The following is a 20903-nucleotide window of genomic DNA, read 5'->3' on the forward strand; positions in this document are numbered from 1 at the left end:
TCCCCACTGCCCCCCCAAACCATCATTCTACAATCTGTTTCTATCAATTCAACTTTTTAAGATTCCACATATAAATGAGATCATATAGAATTTGTGTTTCTCTATCTGACTTATTCACTTGCACAATGCCCTCAAGATGCATCCATGCATCCCAAAATGTTCCATTAGTTTAAAATGTACAATCCCCGGGCCTCTCTGGTGGCACAAGGGGTTAAGCACTGCACTATGATGCAATCCAGAGCCTCTGCAGCATGAGTTTGATCCCCGGCCGGCCAGGGACAAACCCACATGGCGAGGCAGACCTCTCCTGTCTCACCCACTGCTCCCCTCAGCAGTGTATTTCAGTCAGTCTGCCTGTTCTGGTTCCCCACTCTGTCTCTGGTGGATCCTCTCACCCCCTGCATCTCTAGCCTGTACCCGAGTTTTTGTATGTATAAATAATCTCTAAAAAATAAAATAAATAAAATAAAATGTGCAATCCCTGATATTCAGTGATACCAACTCTCTAAAATGTCTTTCTTAATTCTTTAGAAGAAGAGTCAAGGACTTTTTAAGACCTGATAACAGCTACCAACTCTCTACTTGGGAAAAAAATAACACATATACATACAATTTTTCATACCATTTTAAGGTTTTACAGACCTACTAAGCCTATCAATGGTCCCCAAGTTAAGAACCCTCAATTTATATATTATAAAAATCTCTTTGAGGTCTAAAATTCTAGAATTTACCAGCTTACTTGTTACTGATGACCAGTGCCACAGAAAGGCAGACTGCTATTTCTATTCCTATTACTTGGTAACAGGAGAAAAATGAATCACAAACAGACACCCATGGTATGCAGCCTTCTCTCACCCCAGTCTAAATCCTCTCAGTGGCTCCCAGCCAATCAGGGAGGAGGAACACAGCCAACTTTTAAAATAATGACAGTGATAGTACACATTGCTTATCTATTAACTCTCCCAGAAACAAGGAAAATAAGAATGGTCCCACTATACAGTGCCCCTTGGTTATTATACATGAATTCAGACTAAAGTTTACATTGACACTTTTCAATCAGGAGTTCATTTTCCTTTGACAAGAGGAACTGACAAAAGGAATGGAAGATTTTTTAAAGGTATTCATTGACATGATGTAGTGCCACTCCACCTGCTCCAGAAAGTATGGATTTGTACAGGTGAGCGGATATTATGCTACATAGATTAAGGTGACCTTTGTGTAATCTATTATTAAAGCTACCTTGTGGGTTTGGCTTTGGCCACTACAGAGCTGAATGAACAAGCCAAAAGCTTCACTCCCACTTAGTATTTTTCAAAGAGTTGGATCTATGACCTTTGATTCTTTGTAATAATAGAGACCAGCAAGCAACCAAATTCCACCAATTTTGTCCCACCCACTGACTACCTACCACAACTTTATTGAAGTCCTGGATTGCGAAATACAAGGCAATGGCAGTGAGTGCATCAGTTATCTGTTAGGAGAAAGAGAAAAAATAGGAAATGAACAAAACTAGTATAGGAGTCATGGAATGCTGCCAGGGCCTGAAGTTTTTGGATGGTGGTAGACTATCTGAACTCATAGTCAGGCAGAACTTCAGTACTGAACTCATAGTCAGGCAGAACCTCAGTACGAACTCATAGTCAGGCAGAACCTCAACCCTCATTTTGACTACCCAAAGATAAGCCTTTTTGGGGAGAAGAAAACCCTGAGCATTAGGACTTTTCGAGGCTATGTCAGTTTGGTGTCTACGTCTGCTCTATAACTGCAAGTTACTTTTCTGTAAAATAGAAATAATATGCTCTGGGCCTCCCCGGTGGCGCAGCGGTTGCGCGCTGGGTTGCAAAGCTGCCTGCAGCCTCTGCGGCACCAGTTCGATCCTTGACCGCGGGCGAGGGTCCCACTTGGCGAGCAGACCTCTCCTGCTGCCCGCTGCTCCCCTCAGCAGTGTATTTCGTCACTCTGCCTGTTCTGCTCTCCTCTCTGGCTCTGGTGAATTCTCTCACCCTCCCGCACTTCTGACTGTACCCAGTGCTTGTATAAATAAATAAATAAAACTTAAAAAAAAAAAATTAGAGCATCTTATTAAAAAAAAAAAAAGAAAGAATATGCTCTGCTCTATAGGACTGTTGTATGTCTAGTGCTTAGCACATATTAAGTCCTCGATAAACAGCAACCATAAACATTATTAAGAAAGACCATCTCAGAGGTTCTCCAAGGTATTTTGTGACCCAGGGTTTTAACCATAGATTAGGCAAGTATTTCAAATTACTATGTTCTCAAAATATAGCCCTATCATCTCAGTTTTGAAGTTCTTGCCCCTGGAAGTCTTATTAGGCCTATGTCCTCTTTCATAATGATTCACAGAATCTCATAGCATAAAGTTTAGGACGTTCAGCATGCCCTCTATACTGACACCAGAGTTAAAACTATTCACAGAATCTTGGAGCTAGAAATTTCAATACTAGATAGTACAGAAACCAAATTCTAAATAGTATGAGGAACTGGAACTGGTCAGATGTCATAAACTATTTACAACTTATATTCAATGACTATAAATTGAAGATGGATTTTTGCTTTAGTCTGATAACCTCAGGCTCCTAAAACAGATTTTTTCTTTTTTTTTTTTATTTTTTTTTTTCAGATTTTTTCTAAAAACAAGAAAATAAAAGACTAAAAAATTAAAAATATATACATATTGATTTTATGTGGAAGGTTACTTACCATAAATACCAATTCAGCATAGTCAATCAGGAAATGAAAGAGGTATATTATTAGTGGTGTCTGCAGGAGAAAAACAAACAAAATTTTAGTTAAATATGCCACAGCCAGTTTCTAGAGTAGGAGATGTCCTGAAGGCTACTTGTCAGCAAAAATCTTGCTTTCCTAGAATACATTTCTACCTTGGCTGACCAATGTACACATGATGGGGAGTAATTCAGTATCACTGATTATTTTGTGCCACTGGGACTATCTGCTGAATTGAGTAAAGGGAATCAACAAAATCTGACATGTGTTAACTATTTGCTTAGGAATTATTAACATACTGAAGGAATGCAGTGAAGTTTAGTTTTAAGTCACATATAACAGCCAAGGGGAATTCCACAGTGGACCAAGACTGTTAAACTAATGAAGTAAGTTGGGAAATGTTTTCCCTCCTACAGGTCTCTGAGAAGTTTTATGTGATTAGTGTTTCTTCCCCTAGGCCACCAGGGAGGCCCTCTGCATTATTTTTAATTGTTTCATTTTCCCTTCTATTAGCTTGTTGGTTACACATTTAGCTACTATATTTTAATAGATAACCTACAGATTATAATATATATACACTTCACTGTAACTATAGTACAATATAATTATTTTTGCCACTTTCTATGCAATATAAGAATCTTTGGATTCTTTGCATTAATTCCATATAGTACTTCCTAGCCTTTTCTATTATTTGTTATATCTTTATGTTTACACATATTTTAAACCCACAGACATTATTATTATTATTTTTTTAAGATTTATTTATTTATATATGCAAGAACAGGCGTGCAGGCCAGAGGTTGGGGGGTGGGGGGGAGGGTGTGTGTGAGAGAGGATTCACCAGAGTGAGGGGCGGAACAGGCAGATCTACTAAAATACACTGCTGAGGGGAGCAGCAGGGGAAACAGGAGAGGTCTGCCCCCATGTGGGTTAGCTCCCTGTGAGAGATCAAACTCATGCCACAGTGGCTGGCAATAGCTTGATAGCACTGAGACTTAACACCTGCCCTACCAGGGAGGCCCTATTATTGTTGTTGTATATATAGTCAATATTTATTTAGATGTACCCACATATTTACCTTTTCATTGTTATTCAGTCATCCCATTTTTTATGATGCTAGTTAGGATTACAATCCTGACTTTTTTTTTTTTTTTTTGCTTTTAAATGTAAGTCTGCAGGCAATATATTCTATATATTTTGATTTGCTTAGAAATGTCCTTATTTTGGGCCTCTCTGGTGACTCAGGCGGTTGAGCACCACACTGTGAAGCTGTCCGCAGCCTCTGCAGCACGGATTCGATTCCGGCCAGCCTGCGAGAATCCCATATGGCACAGCAGACCTCTCCTGTCAGCGCCCGCTGCTCCCCTCAATGGTGTATTTCATCAGTCTGCCTGTTCTGTTCCCTGCTCTGTCTCTGTGAATCCTCTCACCCTCCCGCTCATCTGGTCTGTATCCCGGTTCTTGTATAAATAAATAAATCTTAAAAAAAAAAAAAAAAGGTCCTTATTTTGCTTTTATTTACAAGAGATTTTCATTCAGCATAGAATTCTATGTTGGCAGATATTTTCTTTCAGCACTGTAAAGATAACTTTCTATTGTGTTCTGTATGCCATCATTTTTTTTAAAGATTTATTTATTTATGCATACAAGAGCTGGGGTGCAGACTGGAGATGCGAGGGGGCGGGAGGGGATTCATCAGAGACCTAGTGGGAAGCAGAACAGAGAGATCCACTGAAATACACTGCTGAGGGGAGCAGCAGGTGAGTCAGGAGAGGTCTGCTGCGCCATGTGGGTCACCTCCCTGGCCGACTTGTGCTGCAGTGGCTGCGGATAGCTTCATAGTGCTGCATCTTAACCCTTTGTGCAAGCAAGGGGGACCCCATCATTATTTTTTGAAAAGTTAGTTTCAATCTTACTGTTATTTAAAGATAATTATCTCCCTTTGGCTGCTTTTAATGTTTGGATTGGGTGGTTTTATTATGACATATGCTTTTCTTTGGATTTATGCCATGTGGATTTATAGAGTTTCCTGAACTGAAATCTTTCATAAATTTTGAAACAATGTTGAGCCACTAATCTCTTCAGATATTGTTTCTGCCTCATTCTCTCTTTTCCCATTTTGGAACCCATTTGTGTATATTTTCTCTCTCTCTCTCTCTGTCTCTCTCTCTCTCTCTCACATCTTCCAGATCACTATCTTTAGTGACACTCTGTTTAACTTTGTGTTCTCTGCTATTAAATTTGTATATTGTATTCTTAATCTGATACTATGTTTTCCAAATCTAGAATTTTACTTTTGTATATTCCAGTTTCATGGTAAAATTATCTCATCATCTATATTCTGAACATATTAATCATTGTTCACAGTTATTCAAAAGTGCAAGGTTGATAACCCTAATACCTAGATCACCCGTGAGTCTGGGGGAGGGGGTTCTTACTATGCTTTGTAATTTTTGACTGGATGATGAACATTGTATATGAAAAAGTGTAGAGGTTCTAGGTGAGTCTATCCCAGAAAGGATTTCTTTAAGCTTCTAGTAAGCAATTAGAATACAACTGCATCATCTTAATTCAATTAGGAATTTAGCTAATTAGAGGTTAGATTTAGTCTTTGTAAGACTAGTCTATGTAGTCTACCCCAATTCCTAACTGGAAATCGAGTCTTTTACCAGAGCCCTGCCACCTCAGCTGGCCATGCACTCAGATTTTTGTTTCCCCAGCACTATAAAACTGCCGATAGTTTTGCTTAGTTTCTTAGCCTCTTACCAGCCAATTTCTGATTCTCTCCCTTGGTCTGTGTCACTTACAAATGAGTAAATGCATAAAAAAGAAAGCAATTCAGTCTGTCATTCTCACTTTTTGCACTTTCCTCTCTGGGAATTTGTGCCTTTGCATCCTGGCTATCTTGGTACTTTCCAACTGCCTTCAAAGACATGTTTTCTGTATTTAACTTGCTTCTCTAGTTGTTCTAGGTGGGAGGGTTGACATGCTGCTACAAGCCAGCTCACCAAAACACCAGACTCAGAAACATAGTTTATGATTTGGTTTTAGTGACCCCATGCTGGTAACACAGAAGCACCTCTTTCCAATCCCAACCACAAGTAAAAATGTGTCTTCCCGTACTGTAAAGATGATCAACAGGTTTCTTAATGAGAACAAACTAATATGGTATTATTAAAACAGGCTTTGGGGGGCCTCCCTGGTGGCACAAGGGGTTAAGTCTCAGCACTATGAAACTATCAACAGCCACTGAAGTTCGAGTTTGATCCCCTGCCAAGGAGCTACCCACATGGCCCAGCTGACCTCTCCTGTCTCACCCACTGCTCCCCTCAGCGTTATATTTCAGTAGATCTGCCTGTTCTGCTCCCCACTCTGTCTCTGGTAAACCCTCACATGTCCCCCACACCTCTGGCCTACACCCCAAATCTTATATGCATAAATAAATAAATCTTTTTTTAAAAAGGCTTTGGGGTCACACTTTGGTTTAAAACCAGGTTCCACCTGTGTGCCTTTGAGCATGTTGTTTTTCCCTTTGAGCCTTAGTTTACTCAGCTGTAAAGTTAAGAATAGCCACCTTTCCTCAGGGTTCTTGAGAGGACTAACTGGTAGCATACAAAAGCACTTAGCATGGTGCCTAGCATACAGTAAACCTCAATTATGTAACTATCTGAGATAATTTATATATATATATATTTAAAACGGTCATCAGCTTTGCCTTTCAAAGTTCTAAGAGAATTAAGCTTTTACAACTATCTACTAATGGATTCTATTTTGCATTTATGTTTGCCAGTAAGAAGTAATAACTTGATATTTATATTACCAATAGCTTTTCAAAGTGTTTTTTGGGTTCAGATGGTTTAGAATGGGAAAGTAGATCTCAGAAATAACAAAGTATCCCTCAAGAAGCCCTATCAACAGACAGACTTACCTTTGCCTATGAATTAGATAATAAAGTCTGTTGAAAATTAAGAAAGAACACAATGATAAGCTTTCCCTTCAAGTGTTCTTTTCATTTGGCTTGACATAATTATTACTTAGAAAAACTATATTAAAATACAGTTAGCTCTTATGAATACCCACCCTATAAGCAAATTAACCCACATTCAGGAATGAGGAGCATTTCCCATCACCATACACAGGAAAAGCAACTATTCTTGCCCTTTAATTCACCACTCTTAAAGGTGAACAGTCCAAAAGGAGTTGTTATAAGGTACATAGCGTTAACATACTTTTGGTAGCAGGAAATTACTACCTCATGCCTTAATCTCCTCTTACACACACAACCTGCATAACCTGATAAGGAGAAAGAAAGTGTACTAGGCTCCCTTACTGTATCTAAAAATACATTTTTCCAAAGAAACAACATTTAAATGATGGTGAAGTAGATCAACATAGCTCTTCCATTTATCCATTTATTTTTCATGAAAAGACTAGTTCATATCTTCCCACTCCTAACCTCCAACTTCCATCCAGCTGACAACCTCATTTCTTATACCTCTGAGAGGCAATTAGATGAGAACCACCTTATTTTCCTACTCCCCAGTTGACAAGCTTCCGATATCCTTCCCTCTACCTTTCTCAGTTTACTAACAATGGATGAAATTCCTTTCTTCCTACCTACAGGAAATCCTCCACCTATGAATTGGATCCATCCCTTTGTGCTTCCTCAAAAGCACTGCTCATTCAATTATCCTCTATCTCTTATATCATCAACTTCTCTATCCACAGGATTATTCCCATCAGCAATTAAATATACAGATTCCTGTATTTTCAGTCCTCCGTTTGACGTCTACAGCTACCATACCATTTCTCTATCTTTAAAGCAAAACTCCCTTCAAAGCTTATCTATCCTGTTTTTCTACTTCCTTGTCTCTTGTCTCTTTACTCCACTGAAATTACTGTTGCCGAAGTCTCCAAAGATTTCAATTTGACAAATCAATGATGACTGTTCTGCCCAAATTTTCTCAAACGTGCAGGTTTTTACTCCCTCTTGCAGCACTTTCTTCATCTGGCTTCCAAGTACCACACTCTCTTGATTTTCCTCCTTTTCAGCTTCATTTGCTAACTCCCCTCCCCTCCGTGTTGGAGTGCTCCAGTTCTCTGTATGTTTCTTTATGTAAATGCATTCCCTAGGTGTACTGGTTATCTATTTCTGTGTGACAAATTATCCTGAAACTTAACATGTTAAAACAACACGCATTTATTATCTCACACTATAAATGAGATTCGGGAATCCATTGAGAGGATATTGAAATCTCCAACTATAATTATGAATTTGTCTATTTCTCCCAGTCTTCATGTATTTTGAAACTGCTACTAGATGCATTAACATTGGGATTGTTATGTTGTGACCTTCATTATACTGGCATATTCTTTGCTCTGGAATTTGTTTCTTTTTTACTAACTTAATGTCTGTTTCTCTCAGACATATAACTACTATGAGGCCAAGAACTGTGTCTTGTTTGGTATCCTTAGCACCTAACGGGGTAGCTGGCATTTAGTGCATATTTAACAAATATTTATTAAAGGAAATAGAAAAGGGGACAATCAGAATACATACGCATATATAGACTAGGCACTAAGAATAGAATAATGATGAAAAGGTGCCAGCACTTGTTCTGAGGAGCATGTACCAAGGTAGACAAAACAAATACAGAGGCAGGCCTCCCTGGTGGCGCAAGGGGTTAAGGCACAGCACTATGAAGCTATCCGCAGCCTCTGCAGCACAAGGAGGTGAACAACATGGCACAGCAGACCTCTCCTGACTCACCTGCTGCTCCCCTCAAGAGTATATTTCTTGTCAATCTGCCTGTTCTGTTTCCCAATCTGTCTCTGGTGAATCCGCTTACCCTCTACAACTCTGGCCTGCACCCCAGTTCTTATACGCATAAATAAATAAATCTTAAAAAACAAAACAAAAAACAAGTACAGAGGCAATTTCAAGAGTATGATATGAGCCATGAAAAGGACTAAGCACAAGTTGAATTGGAAGATACAGGAGGAACATCTTACCTACTCTAATATGAGGAATGGGTTCTTAGAGGATGTAAAATTTAGTATCTGAATAGTAGGCCTCCCTGGTGGCGCAAGGGGTTAAGACGCCACTTAAGAAGTTACCTGCAGTCACTACAGCATGAGTTCAATCCCTGGCCAAGGAGCTACCCACATGGTGCAGCAGACCTCTCCTGTCTCACCCACTCCTCCCCTCAGCAGTGTATTTCAGTCTATCTGCTTGTTCTGTTCCCCACTCTGTCTCTGGTGAATCCATCCCCTCCCCCGCCCCGCACCTCTGGCTTGTATCCCTGTTCTTGTATGCATAAATAAATAAATCTTTGAAAAAAAATCTGAATAGTAGCGCCAACTAAAAAAGAGGTAAGAATGACTCTCCATAAGGAGATAGCAGCATGAGCAAAGACACACAGGTAATAGGAATATGATGTTGGAGCATAATCAGAGTATGTCAGGATTTCCTATTCTGTCCAGAAAGCACATTACCCAAGGTACGTATCACACAGAGCCCTCATGGCTACTCTTTGATTATGTCCATACACATCTGTTACCAATAATTGAATATGTGCTTATTAAGAGTTTCGTAAGTTGCTTCTAACCAGTTTCTGCTAGTAATTGTTATTGCAATTCGATTAGATGTTAACTTGTTCAGGAGCCTCATGTGCTTCCCCAAATTACAAATATCTTTGTATTATACAAGAGATCATTGTTACAGCCATAAGAACCAAGTTGAATGCTTTCAAAAAACTAAATAAAAGTACAAAAAAAAAAGAAACTGTTCTCGAAGTAGACATAAGACAACTGTAAAAATTAGGGATTAAGTTACCAAATTTGAAGACTTCTACGTTAAAGTGATATGGTCACTAACAATGGGAAGGCCCAAGAGAAAAGAAATGCAGTTAATGTGATGAGCAGGACCGCAGGGCTTTGTACACCCCTGAAGTTTTTTAGAGATTATTCTGGGATCAGAGGTGAGCACTCAAAGATACTAGCAGGAGAGAGACAAAATCACTTTCACACTTCAGAACGACTGCTTGAATTACAGAATAAAGAGTAAAGAAGCAAAATGCAGAAAGATTTGTGAGGAAGCTGTTACAGAAACCCAAGCAAGAGTTGATGGTGACCTAAAAGTCATTTTACAATTCCTGAGAACTAACTTTATGTGTTAAAAGGCTTTTGTGGGCTTTCCGTCAGTGTTCAGACATTATGCTCTGAACATTATACTCTGAACATCAGTGTTCAGACGTTATGCTGATAGTGTGACTGCTATCACAATTTTCATCAAAAAGCATGTTTCAAAGAACCAATAACATGCCAATTAGCATACAACCTGTTGATGGACTAAGAACACTGTTCACAATTTATTTTCCATTAAAATGGTAACTTGCACAGAATTCTCGTGTGCTTCCCCACATTACGATCTTAATCTGGATCATTTTCATTGCAATTGTGAAACCTCCTTCTTATGTAGAGAACATCTAAAAAAAGGATTGTTTCTAAATACGGATTTTTAAAAATAGATCTTCTAAAACATTTGCACAAAACAGAGATTAGGTTTTGATATCTGGGACTATAAACTACTCTTGGTAGCCAGGAAAGAAAACAAGAACACTTACTTCATGAAATACTGCTCCAGAATATGGAGACACTCCCAAATCCAATAGTGACAGTCCTTCAACCACTGAAAAGCAAAATACCAAGTTCACTCTTAATTCAGTGAAATATGCAGATAGTTAAAAACCAGTGTTAATACTTGCAGGACCAAGAAGTGCCTCACAGTTTATCTAACCCCCTTTACTCCATTCCCAGACAAGTGATTTTAAGTCTTCCTTACAGAGCACCCCTTTCCACTGCTGGGCAGTGCTCGTTATGAGAAAGTTTTTATGTTAAACTGTAAACACCCTTCAATTTTCTTGTAACTACCACCCACTCTAGAAAGTGTTTCATTTATGTATATTCTTCCCCATTCAAATACAAGTAAGATAGCAAATTAGACGGTGGTGAGAAATGTCCATAGTGTGAGGAAATACGCAGTCATGCTCATATGCTTTTGTGTTAGCTTTTCTACAAGGCAATATGTATTTTTTTTTAAGTGCAGACCTTTTTGACCCAGAAAAGATTGTTCTTAGAGCAATTTATCCTAGAGAAATAACTGAACAAGTGCTTAATAACTATGCTTATTACAGTGTTCAATACTGAAACTCTTAAAATAACCCCAATGTCTATTAAGGGAGATTTATTTAAATGACTCATATATACATATGCACACATGTGTGGATAGATACATATATAGATAATAATATGTCATAGTTAAAAATCATTCTTTGACATAAATTAGTGGAAGAGAAAAGAAAGTTCTTCCTTAAAGAAAATTCTAAGTTATCAAATGTAAAAGGAAAGGTGGAAATAGAAAATCACCATCTGGCAGAGCCCTCAGTAATAATTGTGAATGTAATCATCATCAATGGATATAAAACTTAGTTGGTAAAAATATGATGGAACAGAATATCTGCAAGGGGAAAATAATTTTATGTGGATAAACCTAGCATTCACTACCTAAATCAAGTCAACGAAGTTAATATCACCAGCAATATGTTGACCAATTAAAATTAACATCAACTAGCTCCTGATATGATTCATTGAAATAGGGATAAAAACACTTTTGTGGTCCTCTTGCCATAAACGTGTAGCCTTGCCAGAAGAGCATAATCATGGGTAAGTATCAGGCAAATGTAAACTATGACAAAATAAGGGGCAAGCAATCTTTAAAAATATTAAATTCAAGGAGATTTCTACATAACTAAATAGAATGTGGAATCACGGATTGATTCCACTAAAAAGGATTAGTAGAACAATTGGTAAAATTCTAATAAGGTCTGCAGATTAGTTAGTAGTATTCTATCAATGTTAATTTTGTTTTAGGTCATTATACTATGCTTACACAGGATGTTAACACTAGAAGAAATGCAGGGTGAAGAGTAAACAGAGCTCTATCTATTATTTTGCAACTTTTTTAAAATCTAAAATATTTCAAAAGAAGGAGTTAAAATTAAATAGTACACTACACATATATTTACTGAAGGAAAAATGTCCATGAAATAGTCTTAAGTGAAAAGGAGATCATAAAATGGTCAAATTTTATTTCAAATATTTATAAGCATCTGTTCATTTAATTATTTGGAAGAGAATAAATCTGTATTCAAAGAGAAATGTCTCAAAATAAACATTAAATAAAATAAACATAAACACAAAAATGTTGGGCCTCCCTAGTGGTGCAGGGGTTAAGACACAGCCCTGTGAAGCTAACCGCAGTCACTGCAGCACAAGTTCGATTCCCGGCCAGCCAGGGAGCAACTCACATGGCTCAGCAGACCTCTCCTGACTCACCCACTGCTCCCCTCAGCAGTGTACTTCGGTCAATCCGCCAGAGTGTTCCCCACTCTGTCTCTGGTGAATTCTCTCACCCCCACCCCCACACCTCTGGCCTGTTCCCCAGCTCTTGCATGCATAAATAAATAAATCTTTAAAAAAAAAACACAAAAATGTTAACAATGGCCATCTCTGGGTAATAAGATTACAGAAGATGCTTAGTTTCTTTTATCTTCATTCTCTGAATCTTTAGCATGAGCATGTATTATTTTCTAGTTATTTAAAAAATAGAAAAATTTAAGAAGTAACAAGATATAAAAAAACATAAAATGGAGTCACAAAAACCTATAATAATAAATAAGCTTATAAATGCACAAAATATCTCAGAAGTAGACATGAGAAACTGATAACAATGATTGCCTCCAGGAAACAGAATTGGGTGGTTATAGGAAAGCAATGGAGGGGTGCCTTTTAATCATACAGCCTTTTGCACCTTTGATTTTTGAACCACATGAATTACCTATTCAAAAATCAATCAATCAAACAAATAAAATCAAAGTTATAAAGGCTGTTCAAAAAAACCATGTATTTGTAATAAGTGGACCATAAATAAAACTTGAAACTTTACAGACTCACCCTAAAAGGAAACAATCAGTTACACAATTTTATCTATAAATAAAACAAAGCTGGTTGCTCAAGACAATTGTAATTGGTCCTCATACTAGCATCAGAAAGAAACTTCTCTCAAGGAGCTCCATAAAGAGGCTACTATGTAGCATAACTATTAAATCCTTTACTAATAGCTTTGCTGAAGACCCATGGAGATGATTCATCAAGACACTTCATAAGGCAACTCTCAACCTAAGTCAATGGTATCCTATCCCAGAGCAGTAAAGGTAACTCTACAGAGGACATATAAAGTGCTGCCCAAGAACATCACTCTAAACCAATTTAATCCAGAGGGAGACTCCTGGTTATACAGCTAGAGGACAGACTATTAACCTGTGAGGCAATCTGTCTAAAATGTAATTTCTCTCAGCTATGCTTTTGCTAGATATAGAAAACCAGTGAATTTGTTAATGTATTCTCTCAGACAAGTGCCTGGAATGTGGTTCTGCTATCTCGATCATCAAGTATGAGTAAATATGACTCATATTATTTAACTGATCAAAGGGATGAATCAATCTCATATAAAAATATTTAAAAGAAAACAAACACTACTATTTACTATCACCATCTATAACAAAAACATAGTAAGAATATAAACACAATATTTTTACTTAAAAAATTTAGCTTTATGATACACTTCTCACAATGTCCTTTTTATTATTATTTTGGTGCACATGATTTGAAACTCTGGCATGGTTTGAAGTCTGAGTTATAGAGTACCTGAATCCCCTAGAATAAAATAGTGAATCTATTCTTTGTATAACAGAATAAAAGAATACTTGGGGGAGTCCTCAAATCCTAATTTTATTTATATATAGATATACACACAAATATATATGTATGTATATATGTATGTATGTATAAATATCAAAGCTAAAGTGTATAAATATCAAAGCTAAAAAACACATAGAGAGACATAACAAAGGGTCAGTCAAAATCAGAAGCAATAATAAACTAACATCTCACAGCAAAACTGAGGCAACTGGAAGAGAAGCATGTAAGGGGGAGAATGGGGGAGGGAGGGATATCCAATGGAAATGGTGGAGGATTATTGGAGGCACTGGTGGTGGGCATGGTGTGAAAATATACATTGTAGTGGTTTAAACCTATAATCCCCAAAGATACAATGATGTAACTTATAAAAAACAAACAAAATAGTGGTATATCCACATGTCAATTTTCAGGAAATACAAAGAACATAGAAACATGTTAAACTGTACCATGAATACGCAATCAGGAAAATTCAAACTATGGGTGACCTAGAATTACAGGTCAAATGGTCTGGTTTCTTCAAAGGGAGAAGAAAGGAAAGGATGGATGGGACCCTAAAGATTAAGGGAGACTTATAAGGTATATAAATCCTTATTTTTTTATTTTTAAGGTAAGACAAAGCTAAAGTGTCTAAGGATTTGGGTAATAAAACTGAAAAAACACAAAGCTGTCATTACTGTAAAGGTCAAAATAGAGGCCTCCCTGGTGGCACAAGAGATTACGTCTCAGCACTATGAAGCTATTGGCAGCCACTGCAGCATGAGTTCAATCCCTGACCAGGGAGCTGGCCCACATGGCCAGTGGACCTCTCCTGACTCAGCCGCTGCTCCCCTCAACAGTGTGTTTCAGTCAATCTGCCTGTTCTGCTCCCTGTTCTGTCTCTGGTAAGTCCTCTCACCCCACCCACAACAGCTCTGGCCTACACCTCAGTTCTTGTATGCATAAATAAATATTTTTTTTAAAAAGTCAAAATAATGGTTACTTAGGAGGGGGTAAGGGAGTTATGACCAAGATGGGGCTTATGGAATAAATGGCAAAATTTTGATTCTTGACTTGGATGATAGTCACAAAAATGTTTGCCTTATAATAATTCACAGTGCAATAAATTGTTGTGTGACTTATTCTGTATTTTATTTCACAGTAAAAGTGCAGTGTTTTGTTTTTTACTATAGTGATATCAGAAGTATTCCTCCTGACCATCACTCTTGTAGCTGCATTGGAGGTAGTTTTCTAAATAAGCACTAATAGCTTGGGCTCTATCCTGAATTTAGGAAGCTAAGCCTATACTAAATCCTAATCTTTACGTCAAAGGCTGAGGAGATACCCAAATATGCAGAAAGGTTCCAATATTACTCCTGATAGATTTCTACACAAGATATTATAGAGTGAACTCTAGTGGAGGAGCCATGCCTAGAGGTTGCTGGTTATTCACACAAAAAATTGTTATCTATGTGACTTAGGGCAAATAACATAATTTCTTTGTGCTTCAATGAGCTCGTCTGTAAAATGGGGGTAGTGCTACTTTTTACATCATTGCAGAGATAAAATTAGTTTTTTTTTTAATAGAGGCATGTTTTATTTACTTATTTATTTGTTTGTTTGTTTATATATGCACTGGGTACAGTCAGAAGCGTGGGAGGGTGAGAGAATTCACCAGAGTCAGAGCAGGGAGCAGAGCAGGCAGAAGGACCGAAGTACACTGCTGAGGGGAGCAGCGGGCGGCAGGAGAGGTCTGCACGCCATGTGGGACCCTCCTCCGGTGGCCGGGGAGCAGCCGGGCATCAAACCGGCACCGCAGAGGCCGCGGGCAGCTTCGCAACCCAGCGCTCAACCGTTGTGCCACCGGGGAGGCCCAGAGATAAAATTAGTTTAATTATATCTATACCAAAAGTGATTAGAACAGTGCCTGGCATGTGGAAAGTATTATATCAGTATTATCATCAGTTTTATTGGACTCAGAATCACATGCTTATATGTTGTCAGCAGGAAACTGGTATAAATTTTAGTTGGACTATTAAACTGATTGATCTGTGCAAATAGACGACACAAAAACAATCTTTCCTCTTTTTCCTGGATATCTGTTATTTTCACCTGTATAGCATCAACTTACCTCTCTTCTAGCAACAACACCCTAGTTTTCCTATGGGATAACCCCTCTTCCATAGTTTGGAAAGCTGCCCCTTCTCCAAAGAAGTAGATAGATACATGATCCAGGCTGAATCAGTAATTGTTTTAAGAATTGACATATTACCTAAATAAGTTCAACATGACTAAATTTCAAGGCTTTTTATTGTCAAGTCTTTCCCCCAGACACTATCAGGATATAAATCAGATTCTGATTGTGGCTAATTTTGCCAATATATCATAAAAGTCTTCCTGAATGCAGTCAATATCAAAATGGAAAAAGAACTTCTGAGGAAATCCATGAGTCTCTAGATCCAGCTGGGCCTGAAGTAAGGATCTAACCTTGGATTATCCCCTTAAGTTGGCCAATTAGTACACTCTTTATTGTCATTTGGATAGTGTGAGTTAGGATTCTGTCATCTGCTCATGAACGGACAACGCATCAATTAAAAATCTTTCACATATTTGAAGAAACAATCACCCTCTCCCCCAAGTATACAACCTCTCATGTATTCCTATTAAAAATCAGTATACAATTATGGTGAATCAAAATCTATTTGGATCCAGGGCCCTTAACCCAAAGAATTGGTGACTCATATAAAAAACAAAATGTCATGTGAAATCAAAAGGACTCCAAGTTAAATACATGTATGTGTTTATTTATTCTAACTGCAGTAACACTGCTTTGCAACACAATATAGATTCCATCTACTTCAATATTTTAAATGCCTTGTCTTTTAGGGATTTTTGTGTTTGGTTGGTTGGTTGGTTGGTTTTTAAGGACAGGTTTATTAGGAAAAGGAAAGAGGAAAAAAGAGAGACACCTGCATAGTCACAGGAAGACCAGGAAGAGAGCTGCCTCCTTTCAGAGTTCAAAACTATCAACTGCTTTTTGAAATACTCCATCTTATTATTGTGCTTTGGTGTGGTAACAGATATTTGAAGAAGTGTGAATCTATACCACTAAATCTTATATGTTGTAAACCATTACCTCAATTAAAAAAATTAGAACACAAGAAAAAAAAATCCCATCTTAAAGTATACTTTGAAGTGATACTTACAGATGTTGTGCACCCAAATGGGACAAATATTTTTTTTTTAGAGGCATGTATTTTTATTTATTTGTTTGTTTGTTTTGTTTATACATGCACTGGGTACAGTCAGAAGCACGGGAGGGTGAGAGAATTCACCAGAGCCATAGTGGGGAGCAGAGCAGGCAGAAGGACCCAAGTACACTGCTGAGGGGAGCAGCGGGCGGCAGGAGAGGTCTGCACACCATGTGGGACCCTCCTCTGGTGGCCGGGGAGCAGCTGGGGATCGAACCGGCGCTGCAGAGGCCGCGGGCAGCTTCGCAACCCAGCGCTCAACCGCTGCGCCACGGGGAGGACCCAAATGGGACAAATATTAATAGTTATCCTGACTTTGACAGATCCAGATTGGTAATTACCAAATTTCTTTTTGTAGCTCTAACATTGGCCACAAACTCCAGCCCTAATCCTCTGAATATATATAATTCAAATATTTGCAGCTGTCCTTTCTGACTCACCTATTTCAGTCAATGTCATCACTATTCTCCCTATTATTTTAAACTGAAACTCTTAGAATTAGCCATTTTGGATTCTGTTAATTGTGCTAGGAGCTGCAACACAGATTATTTCATTTTGTGGGGTACATATTATAACTGATGATTTTACAGACAGAAAAAAACTCACATTAAAGATCACAGAACTAGTAAGTGGCAGAAACAGATAAAGATTCAAAAACCCTTTCTGAGATTATAAACCCTATGCTTTTAATTAATCATCACACTACATTGCCTCATCTTTGGATCCTTCACCCTGTCTGTCCTCTAAGTAACTAGATCTTATGTTTTCTTTTCTTCAATATTTAATCAACAGTAACTATGCACCTACTCTATGTCAGGTATAAAGAATTCAGGAATAAATAAAACAATCTTAGCCTTCAAGGAGCTTATGGTACAGTGGAGTAATTAGACATAAAGTGAAAATGCTCTTTAATTGTGGTATAGGGAAAGTGCTAGAGCAAGAGAAACTAAAACTGCCTTGGGTCTTCCCTTATTCAGAAGAAAGCAGGAACAAAGGAGCCTCAACCAACAATTCTGTTTGTTCAACAAATAATTATATGCAAATATATGCAAAGGTATTAAGTCCAAGCTCTTACCATCACATATATGAATTACTACTATATTTATTACCATGTGTCAACTGGGAGCCCTGAGCAAGTCATTTTATTTCTCTAAATCTCAGTTCCTCATATGCAAAATGGGGGAAAATAGCACTATCTCTCACATAGAACAGGGGGATAAAATGAGGCTAGCATAGCCCCTGATATAAAGTATTTTTTAAAACCTTAGCTCTAATTATTCATAAACATCCATTCATTATGCCATGTCCGTTGCAAAATGTCTACGGGATAACATCAAAACTAGCATTTCATTTACGGATATGAAAGGGACTGCTGGTTTACGGACAGTGTTCTGTTTCTTGATCTGGGTGCTGGCTACATGAGTATAGTTTGTGACAATTCACTGAGCTCCACACTTACTATATGCGCATTGTATGTATATAGTACTTCGGTTAAAAAATATATATAGTTATATAAATCTTCAAATTCTGCTCCTAACCTAATCCCCATCCTTTTACTCTACTTGGGACACTTTACATACTTCAATATTTCTTGATTCTGTTTACCTTCTGCTACATGGAACTCCCCTTTCTCTAATATCCTTTCCAAGCGCCACATTCTTCAACAGTTAGCTCAAATTCTGCATCCTTAGAAAACTGGAAAGGGAGAGGGCAGTTTCTTCAGGGTCAGAATTCTAAAGAACTGAAAGTGTACAGGAAGTACACTTTTCATAAATGACTATAACTATTTGTCTCTCCCATTAGCCTGTGAATCCTTCAGCCCAAATTCTGTCTTCTAGTAGGAGCTAGTATAAAACAAAGTTTGATGAAGTATTTAAATAAGACGAAACACTTAAAGTCCCAGGCTGAGAAGCAGCGTCTAACCACACTCCCACACTCTCTTCATTTAGCAAGATTGGTCCCTCCATCCCGGCCCCTCTCACGCACGACCTTCTATCCCAGGGAGCACCACTTGCAACCCACGCTAAATCCCAAACCCACCAGCAAATGCCACTACACCCAAAGTGCCTTTGCTCGTCCAGACCCCTCCTCAGACCACGCCCCTTTGCTCCAGACCCAGAGTGAGACACACCCCCTCAGGTCCCCACTCCAGATGATTCGGCTCCCGGGTTCAAACTTCACCACACTGCCCGAAGCCCCCTCCTCTCAGCAGCCCCGCCCTCAGGGAAGTACCCAGGAGTGGGTCGGTTCCCGCAGAATCTCGAGCTTGTAGCCACAGATCCCGCCTCTCATTCACAGAGGCCAGGAGAGAGCAGCAGGGTGTCCTGGCCCCTACTCGAGCCGGTGGCCTCACCTCTTTTCCAAGAGCTGAGTGGGGACACCACCTCCACCCGCTCGGAGATGAACTCGGCCAGGCTGGAGCGGAACAACGCCGCCCGCACGGTCACGGCCACCACTAGCACCAGGGCCAAGGGAGCCGCCATGATAGCTGGGGCGGGCGCGCAGGCGGGGATCGAAAGTCCAGGCGGAAGAGCCTGGAGTTCTGCGCGCCACGGTCTGTAGTCCGCGGCTTGGCGCGGCCAGCGGCTGCAGCCGATGCTGCTGCGCTTTTGAAACTACCACTCCCAGAACACCGTGCGGCGAGAATAGGCGAACGACAAAATCCGGGCGTCGCAAACTGTCAGCTAAGGGTTGGGCGATTCCTCCTCCAATAGCTGGTTAATTGTGAAACCGCTCAGGGGTGGATTGCGGCTTAAAGTAGACCGAAGCGGAAGCAGTTATCTTGCGCTTTGCTTGTGAGCGCGTTTTAAAGAGTTGTCAGTTTCACTTGTGTGTATTTTTTTGATATTTAAATGTTTCCCTTTTAGCTTTTTAAAGACTACTAAATAATTATTTATTCCACAATTGTTATTGAAACCCAAGTCTTTGCCAGGCACTACAGTGGCTTCTGTGGATAGTGGATTCCCTGGTGGTCCACAGATTTATTAGCTCTGCGACCTTGAACAATTTGCTTAACCTTTGTGAGTCTCATCTGAAAAATGTGCTGGTTGTCAGCTCTGCAGTCTCCCTAAGAAACGACCGGAGAATGTTTAAAAATGTTGACAGCCGCTTTTAAGCACAACCATTTTCAAAATTAAATTATATAATCTTACGATTGAATATTAAAAACGAAGTAATAAGTACTCAAAACGCATCATTTCCTAATTATTTTATACACTTTTTTTTTTATGGGTGCAACTGAGGTTGTTTACCTCTGCTACATCAATATTTCAAATACTACCCAGTGATGTGCTACTGCCCTTCTCTTCCCGAATCAGTGTTCAGTGACGTCAGTAGGTAGCTTGAACTCCCTCCCACTGGGAGTGTTTATACTACAGAAATATGCGAACACTACAAATCAGGCTTTTAGAGTTTGGAGAATTCATTGATAAGCACTAAGCAGCATACCACTTCATTAGTTCTTACGGTGAGTGCTTAAGTATGACTATAATTAATACTAAATAAATGTACAAGGAAATTTCATATCTGTGAATAAAATGAAACAGTACTCACGAACAAAAAATAATTCGGTGGAAGGATGGTAACACTGGACAGGGTGGAAAGAGGAGAGTTTGAAAAGAGATGACATGTGAGCTGAGACCTACAGGTTGAGAAACTAATCAGAGTTTACAAGCAAAGGGAACAGACTCTGAGTCAGTAAACTACAAGGTGTGTTTGAGAAAGAAAACAAGGATGGTCCAAGTGGAGAGAGTGATAGAGGTGTGAATGGAAAGGCAGAGAGCCAATCAGGTAGGGATCTTTTGCCATGGTTGGGAATCTGGGCTTTATTCAAAGAGCAATCTGTGCTATTGGAGAACTTTAAACCAGAAAATTAAGTTTTTTTAAAGATCAATATATCCCCAAGACCTGTACAGAGTGTTGGGAAATACAGCGGTGACAAAGTTATAGCCCCTGTCTTTATGACCCTTGGAGGATAACTGAAGAGATGTAATACTCTTAAGAATAACAAAAGGAAAAGTAAAATCACAAACCATGATGAGAGAAGGAAAAGGGGGAGCAGGATGCTACAATAAAAAAAATCAGTTGTGGAGCTCATAACTTTCCAGACCA

The 20903-nt window shown here is 38.8% G+C and overlaps 1 protein-coding gene across 1 annotated transcript in view; it reads right to left on the minus strand.

Annotated features, from left to right (window-relative positions):
- Positions 1 to 19482, minus strand: part of PIGU (phosphatidylinositol glycan anchor biosynthesis class U) — a gene marked incomplete at its 3' end in the record, with an annotated part of 93235 nt that extends 73753 nt beyond the window's left edge. Inside the window, exons 1-4 of the mRNA XM_084247656.1 lie at positions 19147 to 19482; positions 10371 to 10435; positions 2722 to 2781; positions 1409 to 1471 (exon numbers count right to left, since the gene is read on the minus strand). Of these exons, the coding sequence (XP_084103782.1) occupies positions 1409 to 1471; positions 2722 to 2781; positions 10371 to 10435; positions 19147 to 19276 (318 nt within the window). The 5' untranslated portion in view covers positions 19277 to 19482. The remainder of the gene's footprint in view (positions 1 to 1408; positions 1472 to 2721; positions 2782 to 10370; positions 10436 to 19146) is intronic.
- Between the last annotated feature and the right edge of the window lie 1421 nt (positions 19483 to 20903).

Source organism: Talpa europaea, assembly GCF_964194135.1.
Source record: "Talpa europaea genome assembly, chromosome: 11".
NCBI lineage: Eukaryota > Metazoa > Chordata > Mammalia > Eulipotyphla > Talpidae > Talpa > Talpa europaea.